The 20,849-nt window shown below is 41.8% G+C and overlaps 1 protein-coding gene across 1 annotated transcript; it reads left to right on the plus strand.

Moving 5' to 3' along the window:
* Window positions 1-1,782: 1,782 nt before the first annotated feature.
* On the plus strand, window positions 1,783-16,944 carry LOC102233588 (beta-1,4-galactosyltransferase 3-like). Its single transcript, XM_005801833.3, has 7 exons — window positions 1,783-1,890; window positions 10,258-10,946; window positions 13,222-13,457; window positions 14,434-14,621; window positions 14,704-14,826; window positions 14,899-15,003; window positions 15,969-16,944. Exons 2-7 carry the CDS (start codon window positions 10,676-10,678, stop codon window positions 16,234-16,236), a joined length of 1,191 nt encoding a protein of 396 aa, XP_005801890.2. The 5' UTR covers window positions 1,783-1,890; window positions 10,258-10,675; the 3' UTR covers window positions 16,237-16,944.
* Window positions 16,945-20,849: the final 3,905 nt, after the last annotated feature.

Here is a 20,849-nt window from a genome sequence, read left to right on the forward strand (position 1 = left end):
TTTTGGGATTTTTGCTGCTTTTTTTCTCATTTCCAATCTGGTACCAGAACATTTCCAGGTGTGTTGTTATTTAAGCCTTTGACCTTTGACCTGAGACTCATGCAGGAGCTAAAAGTCTCCACCAGGGTTGTGAATGGTATCGGATGAAGAAATGAGGTTTGGTTCAACGCTTTCATAAAGGTAAAGGTCACTTACGGGTAGTTGTGATTTTCAAAGCTGATCTTCTGGGTGAAATGTTGACTTTTAACTGGGATTTTGTTCTAGAACTGCATCAGTTTTTAAACCATAACTCCATATAAGCAACAGTGACCTCATTCTTTCTCATTTCTGACCTCTGACATCACGATCCGGTTACCGCTCAGGAACCTCACAGGTTGCTCAGGTTCTGGTTTCTAGCTGGTTCTGGTTTCTACAGAGACCTGGCTCAGTGACAGGTTTTAAATTTCAAACCTGTTTATTTCTTTAAAGGTTGGAGTTAAGAAACACTTCACAGTCAGATTTATTTAAGTTGTTCCATACTTTTTATTGCCGTAGAGTGGATCTCTGCCTTTTGGCACCTCAGGAGTTCTGTAATTTTTTCAAAGGGAATGTTTCCTTGTTCCTTTGGCTCTGCTTGTGAAGCTCTTGTGCAGGTGGCAAAGCATCAGGACAATCACAGGCTGCGAAGACGCTACAGATTTCTGAATGCACTGAGCTGATACTTTGGTCGTTTTGAAGCCCTCAGCAACAGTCCTGAGGAAATCCTCTCCTCATCCGGAGGAACAGATAATCAGACAGCCGATGTTCAGAGGACCATGAGAAGCAGCAGGACCTGATACCGGGTCCGGTTCTGAAGACCTGTGCCGACCAGCTGGCTCTCGTCCTCAGCGATGTATTTAACACCTCGCTGAGCTGAGCTGCTCCATCCTGCTTCAAGACGGCCATCATCATTCCAGGGCAAAAAAACGCCATTTCGTCACTGAATGACTTCCGCCCTGCTGCCATCATGATGAAGAGTTTCGAGAGGCTGGTGAAGAATCACAACATCTCAAAACTTCTCTCTTCTTCTGAAATTAGAGGACAGCTGAGAGTCATCAGGACTGAGCTTCCTTCCGTCCTCACAGTCGCTGCCTGTCCAGGACTCGGCGATTAAGAAAGACCCTTCCACCCTCCGCAGGTCAGGTCTCCCTGCTGCCTCTGGGAAAACGTTCAGAATGCAGAACAACCAGATTCCACAACAGCTTCGTCCCTCAGGCCATAAGGATGATAAACTCCCATTAGTTTCATCTTTTATTATATATATTTACATTGATACTTTTATTATTATTTATTTATTTATTATTGGAGCCTTGCAACAAAATTTCTTTCAGTTTGTAAATTTTTAAATGTGCAATTGAATGACAAACTATGTATATGTATTAAATACTTCTGTATTTTTTATGGTGGCAGAGTGAATCTTTGGTGTTGGCACCTGAGTAGTTCTGTAATTTGTAACGTGGCACACTAAAACGTCTCTCCTTCATTTGGCTCTGTTTGTGGCACTTCAATACTTCTGTATTTTTATTGCAGCAGAGGGAATCTTTACTCTCTTTGGGCACCTCGGTAGTTCTGTAATTTTAACTATGTATCCTAAATATTTTCCCTTTCTTTGACTCTTGTTCTTGCTCAGTGCATGTTCTTGTGGCAGAGTGACTCTTCCGCGTGTGGTTTTGGCACCTCGGTAGTTCTGTACTTTTGCCGGGGCAGCGTGAACCTCCACCCCTGCGCCGGCTGTCGTGGGCGGAGTGGGACTCGTGGTGAAGGGGAGGGAACCTCCAGCTCCTCTCGGACCGCCTTGACTTCACAAACGCGTCAGAAACGCGGCGGAGCGGCTGCGGGAAGCACCGTCCGACACTCACGCCTCCTCTCTCGGTAAGTTTTATTGTTTTCATAAAGGAATAAAGTTAAAATAATTAAGTTTTGATACTGTTGTTCTGGTCGCGTTCGCTAGCCAGCTAGTGAGCTAACAGTCGTTAGCTCGGTTCGTCTCGGCTCGGCTTCCCCCACATCTGGCGACCTGAGCCTGGGTTAAAGAGTTGGTTCCGCTGCCGGAACCGAACCACAGCTGCCCTGGGGTGGACCTGGTTCTGTTCGCGTTTGCTGGGAGTTGTTTGGACTTGTTGGCACCTCTCCGAACCGGGAGCAGAACCGCTGCTGTTAACGGTTAAACGCTGGTTCTGGAGCTGGGTGATCCGAGGACACCTGAACATCTCAGCGGGTATTAGCTCGTTTTCTGCGCTTCACGTTTCAGCCTGTTAGTTTTATCCCTCACATCTACGGAAAAACAGGAACAAAGAAAAGTTTCGCTCCGAGTTTAATCATCACCGGAAACTCTTTGTTTCATCAGCGGCTAAGTTGGGTCAACCGAGACGCTTTCAGGGCCTGGTCGGTTCCGACCGGAGGAGCCGATTTCCAGCTGAAACGGGATTTATGTTATCGGAGGAGTTTCACTGTTCTGCTCCAAACAAAAGGCCCTGAGGGCCTCCTCTTCCTCCTCCTCCTCCTCCTCCTCCTCCTCCATATTAATGACCGGACCCCCTTCAGGATTTACAGGAACTCTTCTGTAAATTTGCGGCTCTTCTGTAAATTTGCGGCCGTTTCACTGGTTTTGAGTGACTTTTTGCGTTTTTCTTTGTATGAAATTTACAACTTATATAGAAAATTGTAGGTTCTAAACCAGAATGTTTCTTTTATTAGGTAAGTAGGACCACAAACCTCAGTGACTTTTTAAAAAACACACCCGTTACAGTTGAGGGTTTTAAAAGATTATCCTTATTTTTGTTGCTGGGAATAAAGTAAAATTAATATCTTGACTGACAAGTTAGGAAACGGCCCTTTTTCCTACCTTTTAATTAAAATACATTTTGATTTCTTGCTCAGTGGGTAAAACGAAAAGAATGAACAATAAAACGATTTTGCATTTTTGCTGAAAAAAGTGAAATTGTCTCCCCTGAGTTCTTTCATCCGATGGCGCAAAAACGTTGGAGCAAACTGAAAAACATGGGTCAGAACCACGGAGGAGAAGTCCAGGTTTTAGAAAAATATTTTTTTTATTATTGTTTTATTGAAATACAAAAAAAAACCAACTAAGATTTAAGTCGGTGGAGTTTACGAAGCGATTGTCCCAGTTTTACATGGAGTTTGCAGAGCGGCGCCGTGTTTGGAGCGAAGTTTTAACCGCTCTGATGGAGTCATGTTTATTTACTGTAAACTTTCTGACGTCTGAAACAAGATGTCCGTCTGTTCTTGGTGCTTTTTCTACAGCGGACGTCAGAATCCTTAACGCTTTCAGATGTTTTTCATGCTGGAGCGCGGAAAAGGCTGGAAGGTCTTTTTAGTCTTGGAACTTGATTAAGATGTTTAATCAAGTTAATTGTATTTTTAATAGAATAGAATAGAATTCAACTTTATTGTCATTGCACTGTCACAAGTACAAGCAACGAGATGTAGTTTGCATCTATCCAGAAGTGCTCTACGAGATATAGATATTTATTTACAGATGTACAAGACTATGTATGTATGGACTATAAGGGGTTATAGCAAGAGATATAGACCTATATTCACCAAATGAGCAAAACTTTTAACCTAAAAATTATTGTATAATTCTGCTAAATTGTAGAATAGACACATGAGCTCATTAATAAATATATTTATTGTTTTTAATCTGTTATTCAGTCATCAGATTGGAGAAAAGTGCAACTGAAACACAAAGTCTTTTCCAGCATCCAATCAGATGCTTTTTGAAGCAGAAACGAACTCCAGGTCAAGAGAAGTCGCTTTGTTTGTGCGTCAGAGATATGGGTGTACCAGAAACACTCAAATAAAAGGTTCCGCTCAGAATGGTTTTATTTAAAAGAAAAAGAAAAAAATGATTTACTAAAATCTTTAACTTTACATTAACTTGCTTATTTTATTATCTGTGTTATCAGACACCAATGATTTATTATACAACTTTCTGTACCAGGTGTTTAACGTTTGCTTTTGGGATTAAATAGTCACAAACGTCTCGTTAAATGTTTTATTATTTTAAATAACGCTTGCTATGAGAACAAGTCAATGATCTGTTGGGACCAAATCTGTGTTCGCAGTTTAAAACGATAATGAATCCATATTAATCCGTCGGGTCTCCTGATGATATCAGCGCCGCTGGACCGGCTCACTGTGTGCAAACAGAACCGCCGTGTTCCTTGTGGTGGAAGTTGCTGCTCTGGTTTTGTTGTGGGTCGGTTGGCTCCCTTCAGGCTTCCCCATTGCTATGGAAACGGCGGCTGCTTGGTACCTGGATGGGGGCGGGACCTCACCTGGGGGTGGAAACGTCATCAGAGCGACCGGATGGAGGGGGCGGCAGACCTCGTGTCCCGACCGAGTCCGCCTTGGCCTCAGGAGACACGAACTGGCTTCTGGATGCGTTTCCATGACGAGGAAGCTGGCAGGCGTCGCCATGCCGACGCATTCTTCCTGGTTGGTTGTTGGAATAAGAATGATGTTCAGTGTTTGTTCAGCTTTTCCAGAAAAAAGCTGGTGATGCCTGTTCAGCACCGGACCTGCTGCAAGTCCGGTAAACACAGAGTAGCTGCAGTCTGACGGACTGCTGGGCCTACGGAGCTACATCGGGGGAATTATTGTAATTTAATTTTTTCAAAAAAATATTTGAAACAATACATCTTTAAGAGAAGTTATATGAATTAGAAAAACTAAATTTAAACAATGACCGGAAACAGAAAAAAATAGAAATAAATAATTCAAATATAGGATCAGAATAATCTTTAACAGAAAAAATCATTTTAAATCAGAAAAAACATTTTGAAACTAAAAAGTTAATTTAAGACATAAAAAGAATTAGAAACTTTAAAAAAGTCTGGAACAAAAGATTTGAAAGAAAAATCAAACAGAAAAAATAAAACATTTTAAATTATCGTAACAGAATGATTTCAAATGAATAAATTAATTTTGAATCAGAAAAACATAATTTTTCCTTCATACTGGCTTCATCACATCATCTGAAGGACTGGGATGCCTGGATTATTGTTTCATGATGAACTGCAGATTAAATCAAAGCAATCAGACAATAACACGGAACACCTGACCTTTGATTTCCCATTTGTCATTGAACGCACCGTCACGGAGAGCAGCAGCTGTCATGTATGTAGAGCTGCAGCCTAAAATATGAGCCATAAAGTTATCAGACAGAAAAAATGGCTGGAAGGACAGAAGTTCATTAGTGGTGGAGGAAATATTCACACCTCCAACAGGAAGTTGGTTTTGTTTTTACCGTGTTGGAGGGAAAAATCCTCCAACTGCATCATTTAATGACTCTGCTGTCCTGCAAGTCTGATGTGACGGAAACCCCCAAACCTCTCCGGCTCCATATGGGTCAGAGGTCAGAGACGACAGGAGGGGGCCCGTCGCCGATGTATGGAGTCACTTTAAACACAAAATTATCAACATGTAGGGATAAGAAATATAAAGTTAGCTGCGTTGTGTTCATCAGCCCTGATCAGATTTTATTGTAGAAACTGACTAAAAACACAATCGACTGAATAATCAATATATGGATCATGGTTATTAATTAAAACGAACAAAATAAAAACTGAAAGTTAGAAAATATTTTTGTTAATTGAAATACATTTCATTTAATGGGGGAAAACTATAAGTAACTGGAGCTATAATATAACATGCTGAAATTATAGAGATATATCCTTCATTTTCATGTTTGTTAATCTATTAGCCTTTCGATTTGATGCGACATTTATTTTTCCCCATACAAGCAGTTTACGTCAGCTGTCGGTAAATTACGGCGCCACATTCTCCTCCTGGAGACAAAATGGTGGAAGTTGTGATAAAGATTGAGTCCATCTTTAGAAAACGTTCTGTTGAATATTCATCATCCAATCAATGTAAACATAACAACTTTAAAAAAAATTAAATTCTGCACCTAAAAATCAAACTGAAAAAACTAAAACTACTGCTATGACTAATAAAAACTAAATGACCAATAAAAACTAGTAATTAATCAAATCTAACTAAAACTAACTGAAATAAACAAAATTACAATAAAATAAAGCTAAACTAAAACTGACTAAACCTGGTTTGGGTCGATGAATGGATGAATATTTCAGATACATTTGAACAAATTAACCCTTTAGTGAAGTCACAAACTAATATTTCAATCCGTTATGTTTTAATTAGTTTCTTAAATGACTCCAGATATCCAGGACCGATTTTAGGCCCGACTTCACAGGTTTTAATCTGATTGTGAATTCCTCTCCGTTTCCATGGAAACCAGCCGTCCGACTCGGGCCGTAGCACTTCCTGATGTCTGCCGGTCAGGAGCGCGTTCCCAGCAGCAGACTTCCTGCTGACGGTTTCCCTGAAAACCTGGCCCGGATTCCTGGCTCGGATTCTGGACTCGCCTCAGCAGATCCCCAGGGGTCAGAAGGTCAGGGGTCGGGGGTCAGGGGATGACGGTCGTTGGTGGTTGAAGCTTTTCTCTCCATGTAGAAACTTCAGAAATGAGGTTCTTCCAGCTTCTGTTGGGACATTTTGTTTGCTGCCTCACCGGTTCTGATCCAAACCAGCTGTGTGTGGAACATCTGGCTCGGGTCAACCGGCGTAAAATCAGAAACAGATTTGTTGACTTGGACTGAGGCTCAGCAAGGAATTTCACTGCAGTTTTTAAGAGCTCAGGCTATAAACACAGCTAGAAAATGGACGTTTCCTGTAAGAATGCGTTGAGTTCTGTAAGCTGAATGTTTGTGCTGTAAATTATAGAAATGTCCTAAAGAATGAGAAGAAGACGAGTATTAGAAACTAGAGCAGAACTCTGCATACAAAGCTAAACCCTCTGCTGAGGAGCGTAATGAGCAAAAGATCAATAAGAGCGCTCTGTTTTGATGAGCTAAAATGTTTTTAGCTAAGATGCTAAATGTTGTGGGTTGCTAACGCCCATGTTTCATAAGTGTGAAAACAGCAGTTATAAGGTAAAATGAACTGAAAAGCTAAAGCTAGCTAAAATACTAACTATAGCATGTTGGCTAACACGGACATGTTTGACAGCATTAAATTACTCTATTCAGGATGTAAGTTGAAGCTTTTAATTTAAAATTAGCTCAAATATAATGGATGCAATTCTAACATTAGACAACATGCTAACGGTAGCATGTTGACTAAGGCTAGCATGTTGGATAACATTAACTTCAGTATGTTAATGTTAGAATTAGCTAAAATGTAGCTGATGAATACAAAGCTAGAATTAGCATGTGGGCTATCAGTAGGATGATACCTGATGTTGGAAACAATAGTTTAAGCTAAAATGAGCTAATGTTAGATAAAGAGCTAATTGTTTTATAACATTAATTCATTCCATTCAGTATGTTAATTTTAAATTTAGCTCAAATGTAAATGATTGATGCAAAGCTAACGTTAGCATGTTGAAATGACATTGGAAACAATCGTTTTTAAAGCGAATATGCTGAATGTAGTATGTTAGCTTGAACTTTGTTAAAATTAGATCAAATGCTAACATAAATACCATCAATAGTATGTAGACTAACATTAAGTTACTCCATTCAGTGAGCAAACGCCTGTTTGAGAGCTAAAATGAGCTAAACGTCAGAAACCTGGTGGACTGGGTGGATTTGCTGCTGATCTCTTCCAGTCTGAGGAGTCGGCTTCATGTTGCATCAGGAGGAAATGCAGCTCGGCTGATAATGACTCATAATGTTCAATCAGTCATCATTACGGATGTCATGGGTTAACGCATTCAGAATAATGAGTTTACCTCCTGTTAGTGACCGCCAGCTTCCTCTCATCCTCAAGCTAACTTCATGGCAGTCTTTCTCTCTTAAGTCTGCAGCAGATGCAATATTGATGGGCTGCACACTGAAAGCATCCGCTGCTGCGGCTAAAGATTACTGGGACGTTAAACATGAGCAGAAGTTTATCATCTCCTACCAAAGGAAGAGCGATCCACATGTCAGTTTATTTCTACCTGGAAAAATTCAGTCAGTATTTAACATCCGACCAATTTAAAAATAACTTATGCTCATATAGTCTTCTTCTGGACAAAACTCCACTGATTCTCGGGATTTTGTTGGAAAAACTCCACAGTGGGCGGAGCCAAGAGCCAGTGAGGGGCGTGGCCAGGTGTGGCGCTCGCAGGGTGTGTTCAGGAGGAACAGTGGAGTTTCTAACTTAATGAATCTGAAAAGTCACTAAATTTGTTGAGTCGTTTTTTGTATAAAAAGAAAAAAAAGTCGCTAGAATCTGAAAAGTTGCTAAATGTAGCAACAGACTCTAACTGTGTTTTTTTTCCTTTATACAAAAAACGATTATCGACAGATTGAGTGATTTTTTTTCAGTAAAGTGATTAGCAACAAATGTGGCAACTTACACTGGCATCTTCTTTTGTCAAATCAAATCATTTGTCAAAAATCAAATCTGATTGAACTGCTGAACGTTTTCCAACAGAGGAAAGCAACAAATGTAGCATCTTTCTCAAAAAACCTAGCAACTAATATAGTGTGTGTTTTTTAAAAGCGACCAGCAACAAATCCAGCCATTTTCCCCCCAAAAAAGCAACTAGCAACAACACTGGCTTGTTTTTTTTGTTGTTGTTTAAACAGTCACAACAAATCTAGCAGCTTTTGTTCATCAGTGACAGGCGACAAATCTTCAGTCTTTCTTAATTCTAGTGAATCTTTATACACAAAAGTGTCTGTTTGCACAGAAACGTACAGATCAAAAGATTAAAGACCAATTTAGACAGTTTGTCTGAAAAACTCCAGCGGGTTTTTTGGCTCGTTGCTTTTCCTTCCTCCTTCCTCGCGTGTAAGTCGGATTTGAAGCGGATCATCTGCTGCTGCTGCGCTGTGAACCCGTCCTGATGTTCTGCTTTGCTCCTGAGTGCGAAGCGTTTCCTCACCGATCTGTTTACAACACAGCATGCAGTGCAGTGGCGTCTCCACCGAGGGCGCTGCTGAGCAGGGCTGTGGTTCAGGCAGCTAGTTGTCCTGATTCTCATCATAAACAGGATAAATGTTCGGTGCTGAGGATGTGAGGAGGCAGGCCGCTTATGCTCTGAGCTTCTGCAGCTCTTATTGGGTCTCCTGGGCCGTCCGGCGGTTCTGGTTCTGGTGGATCATCTGCATTTTCCCCTGAAACAGGGGATCAGCTGCTTTTGGAGGTACCGAGATCAAGAAGGAAGCTCAGAGGGGACAGGGCTTCCTCTGTCATGGGCCCCAAATTATGGAACAACTTGCCTTTGCAGGTCAGGGAGGCCCCTTCACTGTCCACTTTTAAAGCTCGTATTAAAACCCATCTATTTTATTTGGCTTTCAACTCTAGCGGGATCTAGTTTTAAATTGTATGTTTTTGTTTTTAAACTGTAAGTTTTTATTTTATGTTTTTTTTTTTATTGTTATGTTGTGTTTTGATGTACAGCACTTTGTATCAGCTGTGGTTGTTTTAAAGTGCTTTATAAATAAAGTTGGTATGGTATGAAACCTTCTCTAAGAGCTGATGAAGAGGATGAAGATGATGAAGAGGATGATGGTTCATTTGAGCCCAAACAAACCGACTCCAGATCCGGTTCCTGGGATTCATGTTCATTCTCTCACAATTTAAAACTGAGCGACAAATCTAAAACATTACTCTGACTTCAAGCAGCAAATCAAGACTCTTATTTTTTCCTCAGTAAAATTAAAATAAATCTTTTTAAGAAAAGTGACGAATGGAAATTGATTTGTTTTGTAAGAATCTGACACATTTTTTAAAGCGACTAGTGAAAAATGATGGACTTTTCCTAAGAGACCAGCAGCAGCTTTAGCAGCCTGTCATACATTTATTTATTTCTGTCACAACAGCCAGTAGCAACAAATCAGATTTTTTTATAAGTGACCTGCGACAAAATACTTTGTTGTTTTTTTTCAAAGTCATTAGAGAAAAACATGATTATTTTTAGAGTGGAAACATTTATGTTGTGTGAAGTGGATCGACGTTTCCTGTATTTCAGTTTTTTCTTCAGATTTAGTTTTCATGTCGTTCTTCCTCCTCTGTCAGACGCGATCAGGTGATTAGCTGGAAGCTGCTCGCCTTCAGTGGATTAGGATTAGGATTATCGCCGCCTGGCCGGCTGCTTTAACCGACTAATTAATGGGTTTGTTTCTGACGCTGCAGCAGAGGTCAGAGGTCACTCTCGATCGTTTTGTTCACGCCTTTTCTTCTTCTGTTGTCTTTCAGAGCCTGGTCTCCACGGCAACGGGCCAGTGAGTCCTGCGGGCCGGCATCGTTGTTCCAGAACCGGCTGTAATCCTCGCTTCCTTTGTTCCGGCGGCGGCCTGCGGGGGCCATGATGGGGGGGCGGCGGCAGAATCAGCCGACGGCGGCAGAATGAGCGGGCCGGGCTGCCCGCGGGCCGGGTCTTCACCCCACGACGAGCCGGACCTCCAGAGGTCTCAGAGGTCGGCCCGGTGATGAGCTGAAGGATCGCCAGGCGCTCGTTTCCTCTCCTGCCGGTTGATACTTCCTGTTTCCTGTCTGGGGGGGACGTTCCTCCCCCACGCCTGCCAGAAGTGCCTTCCTGTCCCTGAACTGATCCGTTTTGCCTCACGTCCTCACCTGGACCCTTCAGAACCGCTCCGTTCGTCCAGCCATCGCCATGGTTACCCTGCAGTCCAAGTGGCGCTTCCTGTTCATGTTCCTGGGCATCCAGCTGGTCGTCATGGCGCTGCTGTCCCGGGAGGGCTACCACAAGCGGGTCAGCTACTTCATCCGGATCTTCCGTAAGGGTGAGGTGGCCGGCCTGGTCCGGAACCGCACCGGCGCCGCGCTGGGTGGCGGGGACGTCTACGCCAACCTGTCCCACCTGTCCCGGGGACACGGCCACGCCGACGACATGCCTTACTGCCCCAAGACGTCCCCGCTCATCGGTGAGTCCAGAACCCTCCGGTCCAAACCCGGCAGAACCCGGCAAATCATCACTGCCGTTTTTCCCTCTGAAACAAGGGGGAACCTTCTAGTTGGTGATTAATGACTTCCGGTTTCTTGGGGGAATAAAGATGATGCGACACAGAAGAGCTGCTTTCATCCAGTAAACGTCTCCACTTGTTGCTATGGAAACTCGCTCGTTTCCATAGCAACCGCTGCATCCCATCTACAGGCCAGAGACGAGTATGTCTTGTCCCACCATCACAAACGTAAACACATGCAGTTTACTCTGCCCGGACTTTAACTAGACCAAAGTTAGGGATGATTTCAAGAATTTCATCACGATATTTTTTGGTATTATTCCGATAACGATAAAAATTTAAAAACTGTTTATTGCTACTTTTTTGCCTGATGCAGCAAACATAAATACTTTTTATGAGTAAATTGTTAAAATTTAACGACGATTCAGGGAGGAAAGAGTGGAGAAAATAATAAAACTAACATCCATCCATCCATCCCCCTCTTTCTCTCTCTTTCTCTCTCTCTCCCCCATACCCCCCTCCGGGGTCGCGGGGTCAGTAGGGAGGTCCAGACTTCCCTCTCCCCGGTCATTTGGGCCGGTTCCTCCTCTGGAACCTCGAGGCGTTTAGTGACCAGAGGAAAAATCCTCAGCTGAACATTAATGCAGCGTTCGGCTGGTCTGGGGATTATTTCTGGATTAATCGATCGATCGATCAATAACTGGATAACTGAGGTTTATTTAATGTAAAATATTTTTATACGGTTTTGGTCCAATATCTTTTATGCTACTAAATGATCGATTACTGAATTAAACTATTATTTCACTAATCGATTAATCGTGATTAAACTGCTGTGAAGCTGTTTGGTTCTGGTTCTGTAGATGAACAGAAACTGATTCGGATCAGAACATTTGCTGCCTTCGTCTCGCCAAGTTATTATTATTATTATTATTATTATTATTATGGTATTTCCCGTCCAGCAGCCATGTTTTAATGTTGATCCTGCAGGGCTGAAGATTCTGTTGGGTCAGAACCTTCATGTTCCAGCTCTGATTCGGACCGGCGCCGCCTGCGGGCTCTTCATCCCGCTCCTCTTCCTCCCTCCTGTGTTCCTGCTTTGCATCTTTGTGCCGTTCTGCTCCGGCGAGATCAGGGCTTATGTAAGCCCGTCGCCGTGCCGACGCTGCAGCAGGGAGGCCTTAAAGGCACAGCGCCGCTAATTTACCGGGTCCAGCTTGATGAGTGCGGCGCTGCCGGGCCGTTTGGGGATTTGGGATTAATTATCTCGGTGAAAGTCGGTCTTCTAAAGACGGAAAAGAGGAGGATGAATCTGTCGTCTGACTTCACCTCCGCAGCAGCCGCTGGTTCCGCCGCAGAGATGGAACCAGAACCAGAAAGGATGGTTCTGGTTGGTTCTGCTGTTTATTTGTTGCCTTTTAGGCTCTAAAACATGAAGATTGTGCCGCTGAACCCATCAATCGCAGAATTACACAACTCCAGTCTCATCGTGGTTCAGGTGGAAAACTCCAGGAATTCTGGGAAAATTTTCTGACAGAAGTGGCTGGTCTGCATGTCGACCAGCTGAGGTCAGAGGTCATCCCTCTGCTGAAGTCAGTGGGTGTTTCTCCATTGTTTTAGTTATCGATTAATCGATTGTTCTAACGATTAATCGGGAATCGAACCTGGCTGCGCCGCCACGACTCGCCCAGATTCTGCATATTTTTATTCAATGTTAGAAATAATTCAGTTTCTTTTCTAAATCTGAAAATGAACAATTTGCCTAAAATGCAGAGCTGTTTTCCTTTACTGAATGTTTGAAGGATTTTTTAGCTGCTTTTCTATAAATCATCAATCAATGAGTGAAAAATTCAGTCGTTTCTGATCTGGTGATTATTTATTGATTAACCAGATAGAAATTTTTTTTTTCCAGAATCTGAACCATGTGGAGCTAAAACACCAGAATAGTTCTGGGTCAAACAGTTGAAGGTTTAACAGCCTTTTTAGAGTCTATATTCTCCAGTTAATGATTAATTGATTACATTGATTCCATAATGGATCAATCCAGTCAGCTCTGCTTCTGCTGGCTTTTCCTCAGGGTGCCATTATGAAACTGTTGCTGCTCTAAGCTGGTTCTGTTGGCTACCTGGTGGTCTGAGTCAGAACCACCTGAACCGCCCGCCGACCCGGTTTCTGCCTCCATGCTGCTCTGTGGTTCTGCCTCCGGTCCGGTAAACCAGAACCCGTTTTGTGTCCGCAGGCGGGCCGATCCACGTCAGCTTCCCGTCCGGCCTGACCCTGGCCCAGGTCGAGAGGAAGAACCCCCTGGTGGTGAGTGGGGGGCGGTACCGGCCGCCGGACTGCGAGGCCCGCCACCGGACCGCCATCATCATCCCGCACCGCCACCGCGAGCATCACCTCAAGTTCCTGCTCTACTACCTGCACCCGTTCCTGCAGCGGCAGCAGCTCAGCTACGGCATCTACGTCATCCACCAGGTGAGACCCGCAGAACCCAGCAGAACCCGGCAGAACCAGGCGCTGCCGGCTCTGCTGCTCCCTCTGCTGGCTGCTCTCTGCATGACTGAGGAAAATCTCGTCATTTCTCTGTTTTTCCACCAGATTATTTATGATCTGCAGCGATTGAAACATTGACTCGGTATCGACCCATACCGATGTCTCCAGTCTGGCTCTGAAAGCATCAGACTGGAAACCAGTTCAGGTCTACTGGTGAAAACAGGGTCATGTGAAGAACCATAAACTGGTTCTGGAAAACATGCAGCCTGGATTATTATGGAAAACGTTTCTCTTTATAAAATCAAATAGTTTTTAATTCTTTCCTGGATTTATTCAGATATTAATAAAAATAAAAGTATGATCCGCTTCAATGACGTCGACAGGAATCAGAAACGTTTTTACATCTGCAGTGAATCCAGATTAAAACCTCATCCAGCCGGATCTTTGGCGCCCCCTGGCTGCGAAGCCCTGAATGCAGAGCCGCATTAAGGATCGGCATCATGACTCAGAAATGAACCTTTGGTTTGTTCTGAACCAAAGTGTGGCTCGGGGCCATGTGTGGCCCTGTGGTGGATTTTAGGCGGCCCCCTGCAGCTGCATTTATTTTTGTTTTATTTACAAAGCAACACTTTAAAATTTTATGTATAAAAATAATAAATTGCCATTAAAGTTTTTTGCATTGATCTAAATTTTGGGGTAAATGGAACCACAAATATCGACAAAAGCTAATTTTACTTCTCATCAAAAGCAAAAAAAAAGATGAGAACCCGGTCGTTCATGTTCTGTCTCCAAAGTAATTTATACATGTTTTCTACAAAACTTTATTTTCCTTATGTTAGTAAAAGTGAAGTAGTTTAGTTCATTATTTAGCAGATAAAATAAAAAGGGCTGCAGCTGCAGCGTGTCTCCTAAAGTTTTCTGTTAAGTTTTGGGTTTTCTGGGTGTTTTTGCGGCGCAGGTGGGGAATTACACCTTCAACCGGGCCAAGCTGATGAACGTTGGCTTCCGAGAGGCGATGAGGGAGGAAGACTGGGACTGCCTCTTCTTCCACGACGTCGACCTCATCCCCGAGGACGACCGCAACCTCTACGTCTGCGACGCCAACCCCAAGCACGCCGCCATCGCCATGGACAAGTTTGGCTACAAGTGCGCCGCTGCAGCGTCCGTTAGAGTCTGCGGCGCCTCCTACTGGTAGACTCACGCTGCCTCTGCTGCTTGTCCCCTCCAGGCTTCCGTACAAAATGTACTTTGGAGGCGTGTCGGCGCTGTCGCCGCTGCACTACCTGAAGATGAACGGGTTCCCCAACAACTACTGGGGCTGGGGCGGCGAGGACGACGACATCGGCGTCAGGTCAGACCCGTTCCGATTCTCTACGACCGACCTTTGACCTTCTGCCTTTGACCTTCTGCTCTCCGTCCTCAGGGTGTCTCTGGCGGGGATGTTCATCAGCCGTCCGTCTCTGAAAGTCGGCCGCTACAAAATGATCAAACACAAGCTGGACAAAGGCAACGACGTGAATCCCAAGAGGTAGAGAGCAACCGCACGACTGCTGCTGGACACCCAGCCTGGACTCCATGGTCTAGTCAAAGCAACCAGCCTTTAAATGCACATTAGCATGAATCCTACATGTAGCATATTGATTAACATTTGGCTTTACTGGTAATTTAACTGAACTAAAAGGAGGTAAAGGTGTATTGAATGAGGGTGTAATACTGAGTTACACCAGAGGGTGGCGATGCATCATTTTCCCGTCATCACAGACACATGAAGAAGTGGACAAGCAGTAAAGAGTTTTAATTCCAGGTTGATAATTTTCACCAAATGATGATTCTTTAAGATTTTTATTTTTTTATTTTGACAATGTTTTGAGATAAAAACAAAAGTTCTGTTAGCATGTAGCATGCCAGTTGCAATGCTAGCTTAGCTGCTAACTGCTAGTGTATTTTGGAGTTGGTTCTGTCATATTTTATGTTAATACTTATTACCCACACAAAGTCAAACAAAATGACACATTTAGTCAGAAATAGACAAAATATATGTTAAAGTTAATTTTGAATAATCAGTTACATAGATTTTGGCACATTAAAAAATATATTTTTAACACAATTGCGTTTTTAAGTTTTAATACATACAAGTGCCAGAACTTTTGTATTTTGTTTCTGGTACAACCGTAAATCTGACGGACAAGCTACGTCCGCTAACTGATGACAACGCTGCTGCTCTCGACCCACTGGGCTTAATTCCTGCTTCATCAATGATCCGGAAAATAAATATATTGTTGTTCAAGTTGTAGAAGGAGTTAGTGCTCAATGCTAAACATGTTGCTAATGTTGGCGTCCACAATCCATATCTCTAAAGTTCAATGAATGATCACTAATTTGAAACAGAAGAAACTGAAGAATATCTTTATCAGTGATGTTGTGTCTATTTATCAAATCATTTGAATTGAAAACGTTTGTTGTTTGTGTCAATCTAACTTCGTCTCTCTTCAGGTTCAACATGTTGGCGAAGACGCGTCAGACCTGGAAGATGGACGGCATGAACACGGTGGAGTACGAGGTCGTCTCCAGGGACTACCTGCCTCTCTACACCAACATCACCGTCAACATCGGGACGGAGTCTGGCCTGCGCCCGCCTGCGCCAAGACCCGCAGCGGAGAAAGCTGCTGCAGCACAGAATCCTGCAGCAGAAAAAGCTGCAGCACAGAAGCTTGCAGCCAATTCTTCAAACAAACTCCAGGAGAAACTTGCTGTGAAATAATCCTGTTGGTGTGATTTGTGGTAGGATGAAGCGATAGCTCCCCCTTGTGGCTCCTGCGGTCGTCCGGAGCTGCGGAGAGGAGGAACCTGGTTGGACTCTGTGAGTTTGTGTGTCAGGCGCTGTCGCCGCTGTATAAACCATGAGGCCTTAGAATCGCGTCTTTTCTCTTCATGTAGACCTTAGAGCGTAGAGGGAGTTCAGAGGAGGAAGCTGCTGGAGCGTTTTCTGCTTAGAAAACGCAGATTCACGTCGGATCTGTGAAAGCTGATCGGGCCTGGGTCAGTTTCAGATTCACTGCTTCAGTTTCTCTTTTTCCTCGTTTCCTGTGGATGATAAATGAATTCCTGCATTTTCTTCACTCCGACGGCTGATTGTGTGAAAACATTTCTCTAATCCTCTGAGTTTGGCAGAAGAAACCAAAGAAGTTTTCATTCTTCATATCACTTGATGTTAGTTTGCTTGAAGCTCCAGGTCCCAGACGCCTGGCTTGTCACGTAGATGGGAAATGGCCTTAGACACTCCAGCCTGGTTCTGATCCATAAACGGCAGTTTGGGTCGGACAGACTGAGACTTTTACTCCTTGAGAAGAGTAAGTGAACGGGACAGGTATCATTGGGTTCAGTGTCAGTTAATTTCTGTTCTCCTTTCCAACTTCTGCACAGTCCACAGTGGCCTTATAATCATAAATAAACGGATTCAAAATGAAAATGTTCTGTCGGGTTTTTCTTCCCTCCTGGTTTTTGTTGCTCATATGAAACAGAAAATAACTCAACGCTGGACGTCTGAAATCGAGACACCCAGGAGGATCAAACTTTAGTTCCTCTAACGCTAAGATGCTATGCTAACACAAATTAGTTAGCAGAAGCTAATGCTACAGCACAACAACAACAAGGTTATTTAATGCACAGCATCACAGGTGGAGGAGGACATGAGGAACATTTTAGAGACAAAAATGTATTTAATAAATCAGGCTGTTGGATTTGGAATTGAAAATGTGACCTTAGTGATGCAGAACTTATGTTAACATTTTTCAGCCAATTCTGACTCTCCAGGCCAAGTTCTGGTCCTGTTGGGTTTCTCTGTAACAAAGAAAGACGATTAAAATATTAACATGTGATTTCTAAGATACAGGTGGAATGCAGATGATGTGATGCTTTTCTTTAAAGTCTTAAAATTTAATAAATCAGACTGACCTATCGGGACAGTTCTCAGGTTTTAATGTAAAACTTTAGTCATCAATACTCTTAAAAAATAGAATAGAAATAGTAAATCCAGTTTATTTTTATAACACCAACACCTCAGAAGACATGAGAACAAACAGACCCCATTTATATAAAAAGACAAATAGAATCAGATCAGTCCAACCAAACACAAAGATTTAAATTCAAAAACAAACATTTCATTTGGGTCCAAGTTAGGATATAATACATTCATCTTCAGATTATTATGCTAATGTGGCTAAAATGTTGTTTATCCGGAGGATTCACCCGTCCTGGTGTCATAATTACCCTGAATTTAAAACAGCTGTTTTAGCATCATGGCTGAACAACGATCCCATATCAATAACTGGTAACCATCAGATGCTAACTGGTACCGTTGCTAACAGAAATCCCGTCTGGATGGATCAGCATTGATCAGACATTAGCGACGACTTTAAGTCCGAACCCAAACGTCCCACTAAGGTTTGGTTCAAGCTGCTTCACCAACACGGCTCCTCATGCGAGTGAAATCATTTATTACACAATAAAACCGAGTGTAGTGGCAGCATCGCCATGGAAACGATGGCTGTTAGTGGAAAAGAGCCGCCAGAGACAGCAGCAGAGAGCTGATCAGCAGCGATCGGTCGGTTATTGATCTGCAGCTGCTGTTGTCGCTCTCAGACTTGAGCTGTCTGATGTCGACCATCTGCAAAAGAATGAAACGTGATGTCATCATCATCATCATCGGAAAAACAATGAGACAAGCAGCAGCACCTGATCCCATTCATTATGGAGCTAAAATGGTCTCAATATTTACTAATGAACACACCTGACTCACATTTATTTGTGATGCAAACAAAAGTATATCTTGATTCACCAAATGCTTCTGTTTTTATTTTTTAAACAAACTTTATCGACACCAATTTAGCTCCATACTAATGCATTAGTGTGTGAATTCAGACTCTCCTGACTTGACTCAATCCTCAAATTTCTCCTGTTGCTTAAGTTTTAAGTTGTTCAACTATTAATGTTAATCATGCAACTATCAACACAAGCTAGCAAGCTACGCTAACGAGCTACTAATTTACTAATTTATAAATATTTAAAATCTAAATATTCAGTTTAAACAAATCAGACCGGAAACACGTGGAAGCTGCGTTTTTATTGAGAATCTATTGTCTTTACCGTAGTGGTCGATTCTGGAGAAGTCTGAAAGAGAAAGAAAATATGTTTTTAAAATGAACCACTTGGATAAAACAAAAACACTTTTCTGTCAAAATAAATGCGATATTTTCATGTTGCACACTCTGCTGGGTGATTTCTCCCACACACCAGAAGAATCAAACTTTAGTTCCTCTAACGCTAAGATGCTATGCTAACACAAATTAGTTAGCAGAAGCTAATGCTACAGCACAAAAACAACAACAACAAGGCATTTAATGCACAGCATCACAGGTGGAGGAGGACAGGAGGAACATTTTAGTGACAAAAATTTATTTAACAAATCAGGCTGTTGGATTTGGAATTGAAAATGTGACCTTAGTGATGCAGAACTTATGTTAACATTTTTATTATGGAAAATATTTACAGGAAAGCCATTCAAATATCTGTCCTCGGCACTAGAAGCTTCAGCTCAATTTAATTTTTGACATGACATATTCTATAATGCCCTTTGATACTGTATTTATGTTTACATCTCATTTTGTTCCTGAATGTTTCCCGTTTGAAATGGTTTTTGGGGAATGTGAAAATTTGATGAGAGGAAATGGAAATCCTTTGTAAACAATCTTCACTCACTTCAAAATAACCAAAATTAATGTCTGACTACTTGAAGAATTCAACAGACCTCAAACTTTATTCAACTGAAAGTTTATAAAACAGCCAAGTCAATTAGTGCTTTAATATTTACCTGGAAATATTGCAGGGGAAGCTCAGCGCAGTAAAGTTTTAACGTTAGCTATTAGTGCTAAGCTAAATCGTAGCTCGTGAATAGTTTCTCTGGATTCTTGTTCTGATAAAGTTGATCTAAGGTAATGAGTAGTTTCTCTGGATTATAAGTTTGTTCTAATTAGTGAAATGTTGAGACATTTTATTCTACAATTCTGCAAATGATTCAAACTGAACATCCTTTTATGAAATTAAAAGTTTTTAAATGTTATTTTTATAAAACTGATTTTAAAAGTTTTGAAGCGAAAAAAGATTTTAAACTGAAAGAAAAGTTAAAAAACAGTTTTGCGTTTAAATTTTTATTTTTTAAACAAACTTTATCGACACCAATTTAGCTCCATACTAATGAATTAGTGTGTGAATTCAGACTCTCCTGACTTGGCTCAATCCTCAAATTTCTCCTGTTGCTTAAGTTTTAAGTTGTTCAACTATTAATGTTAATCATGCAACTATCAACACAAGCTAGCAAGCTACGCTAACGAGCTACTAATTTACTAATTTATAAATATTTAAAATCTAAATATTCAGTTTAAACAAATCAGACCGGAAACACGTGGAAGCTGCGTTTTTATTGAGAATCTATTGTCTTTACCGTAGTGGTCGATTCTGGAGAAGTCTGAAAGAGAAAGAAAATATGTTTTTAAAATGAACCACTTGGATAAAACAAAAACACTTTTCTGTCAAAATAAATGCGATATTTTCATGTTGCACACTCTGCTGGGTGATTTCTCCCACACACCAGAAGAATCAAACTTTAGTTCCTCTAACGCTAAGATGCTATGCTAACACAAATTAGTTAGCAGAAGCTAATGCTACAGCACAAAAACAACAACAACAAGGCATTTAATGCACAGCATCACAGGTGGAGGAGGACAGGAGGAACATTTTAGTGACAAAAATTTATTTAACAAATCAGGCTGTTGGATTTGGAATTGAAAATGTGACCTTAGTGATGCAGAACTTATGTTAACATTTTTATTATGGAAAATATTTACAGGAAAGCCATTCAAATATCTGTCCTCGGCACTAGAAGCTTCAGCTCAATTTAATTTTTGACATGACATATTCTACAATGCCCTTTGATACTGTATTTATGTTTACATCTCATTTTGTTCCTGAATGTTTCCCGTTTGAAATGGTTTTTGGGGAATGTGAAAATTTGATGAGAGGAAATGGAAATCCTTTGTAAACAATCTTCACTCACTTCAAAATAACCAAAATTAATGTCTGACTACTTGAAGAATTCAACAGACCTCAAACTTTATTCAACTGAAAGTTTATAAAACAGCCAAGTCAATTAGTGCTTTAATATTTACCTGGAAATATTGCAGGGGAAGCTCAGCGCAGTAAAGTTTTAACGTTAGCTATTAGTGCTAAGCTAAATCGTAGCTCGTGAATAGTTTCTCTGGATTCTTGTTCTGATAAAGTTGATCTAAGGTAATGAGTAGTTTCTCTGGATTATAAGTT

This window comes from Xiphophorus maculatus, chromosome 3 (genome assembly GCF_002775205.1).
Source record: "Xiphophorus maculatus strain JP 163 A chromosome 3, X_maculatus-5.0-male, whole genome shotgun sequence".
NCBI classification, from domain to species: domain Eukaryota; kingdom Metazoa; phylum Chordata; class Actinopteri; order Cyprinodontiformes; family Poeciliidae; genus Xiphophorus; species Xiphophorus maculatus.

Bases quoted from the DNA above. Each gene is read 5' to 3' on its own strand.
- LOC102233588 (XM_005801833.3), top strand. From the start codon at position 10,676: ATGGTTACCCTGCAGTCCAAGTGGCGCTTCCTGTTCATGTTCCTGGGC. The intron at 10,947-13,221 runs GTGAGTCCAGAA...TTGTGTCCGCAG, and splicing joins CAAGACGTCCCCGCTCATCG to GCGGGCCGATCCACGTCAGC. The intron at 15,004-15,968 runs GTAGAGAGCAAC...GTCTCTCTTCAG, and splicing joins AACGACGTGAATCCCAAGAG to GTTCAACATGTTGGCGAAGA.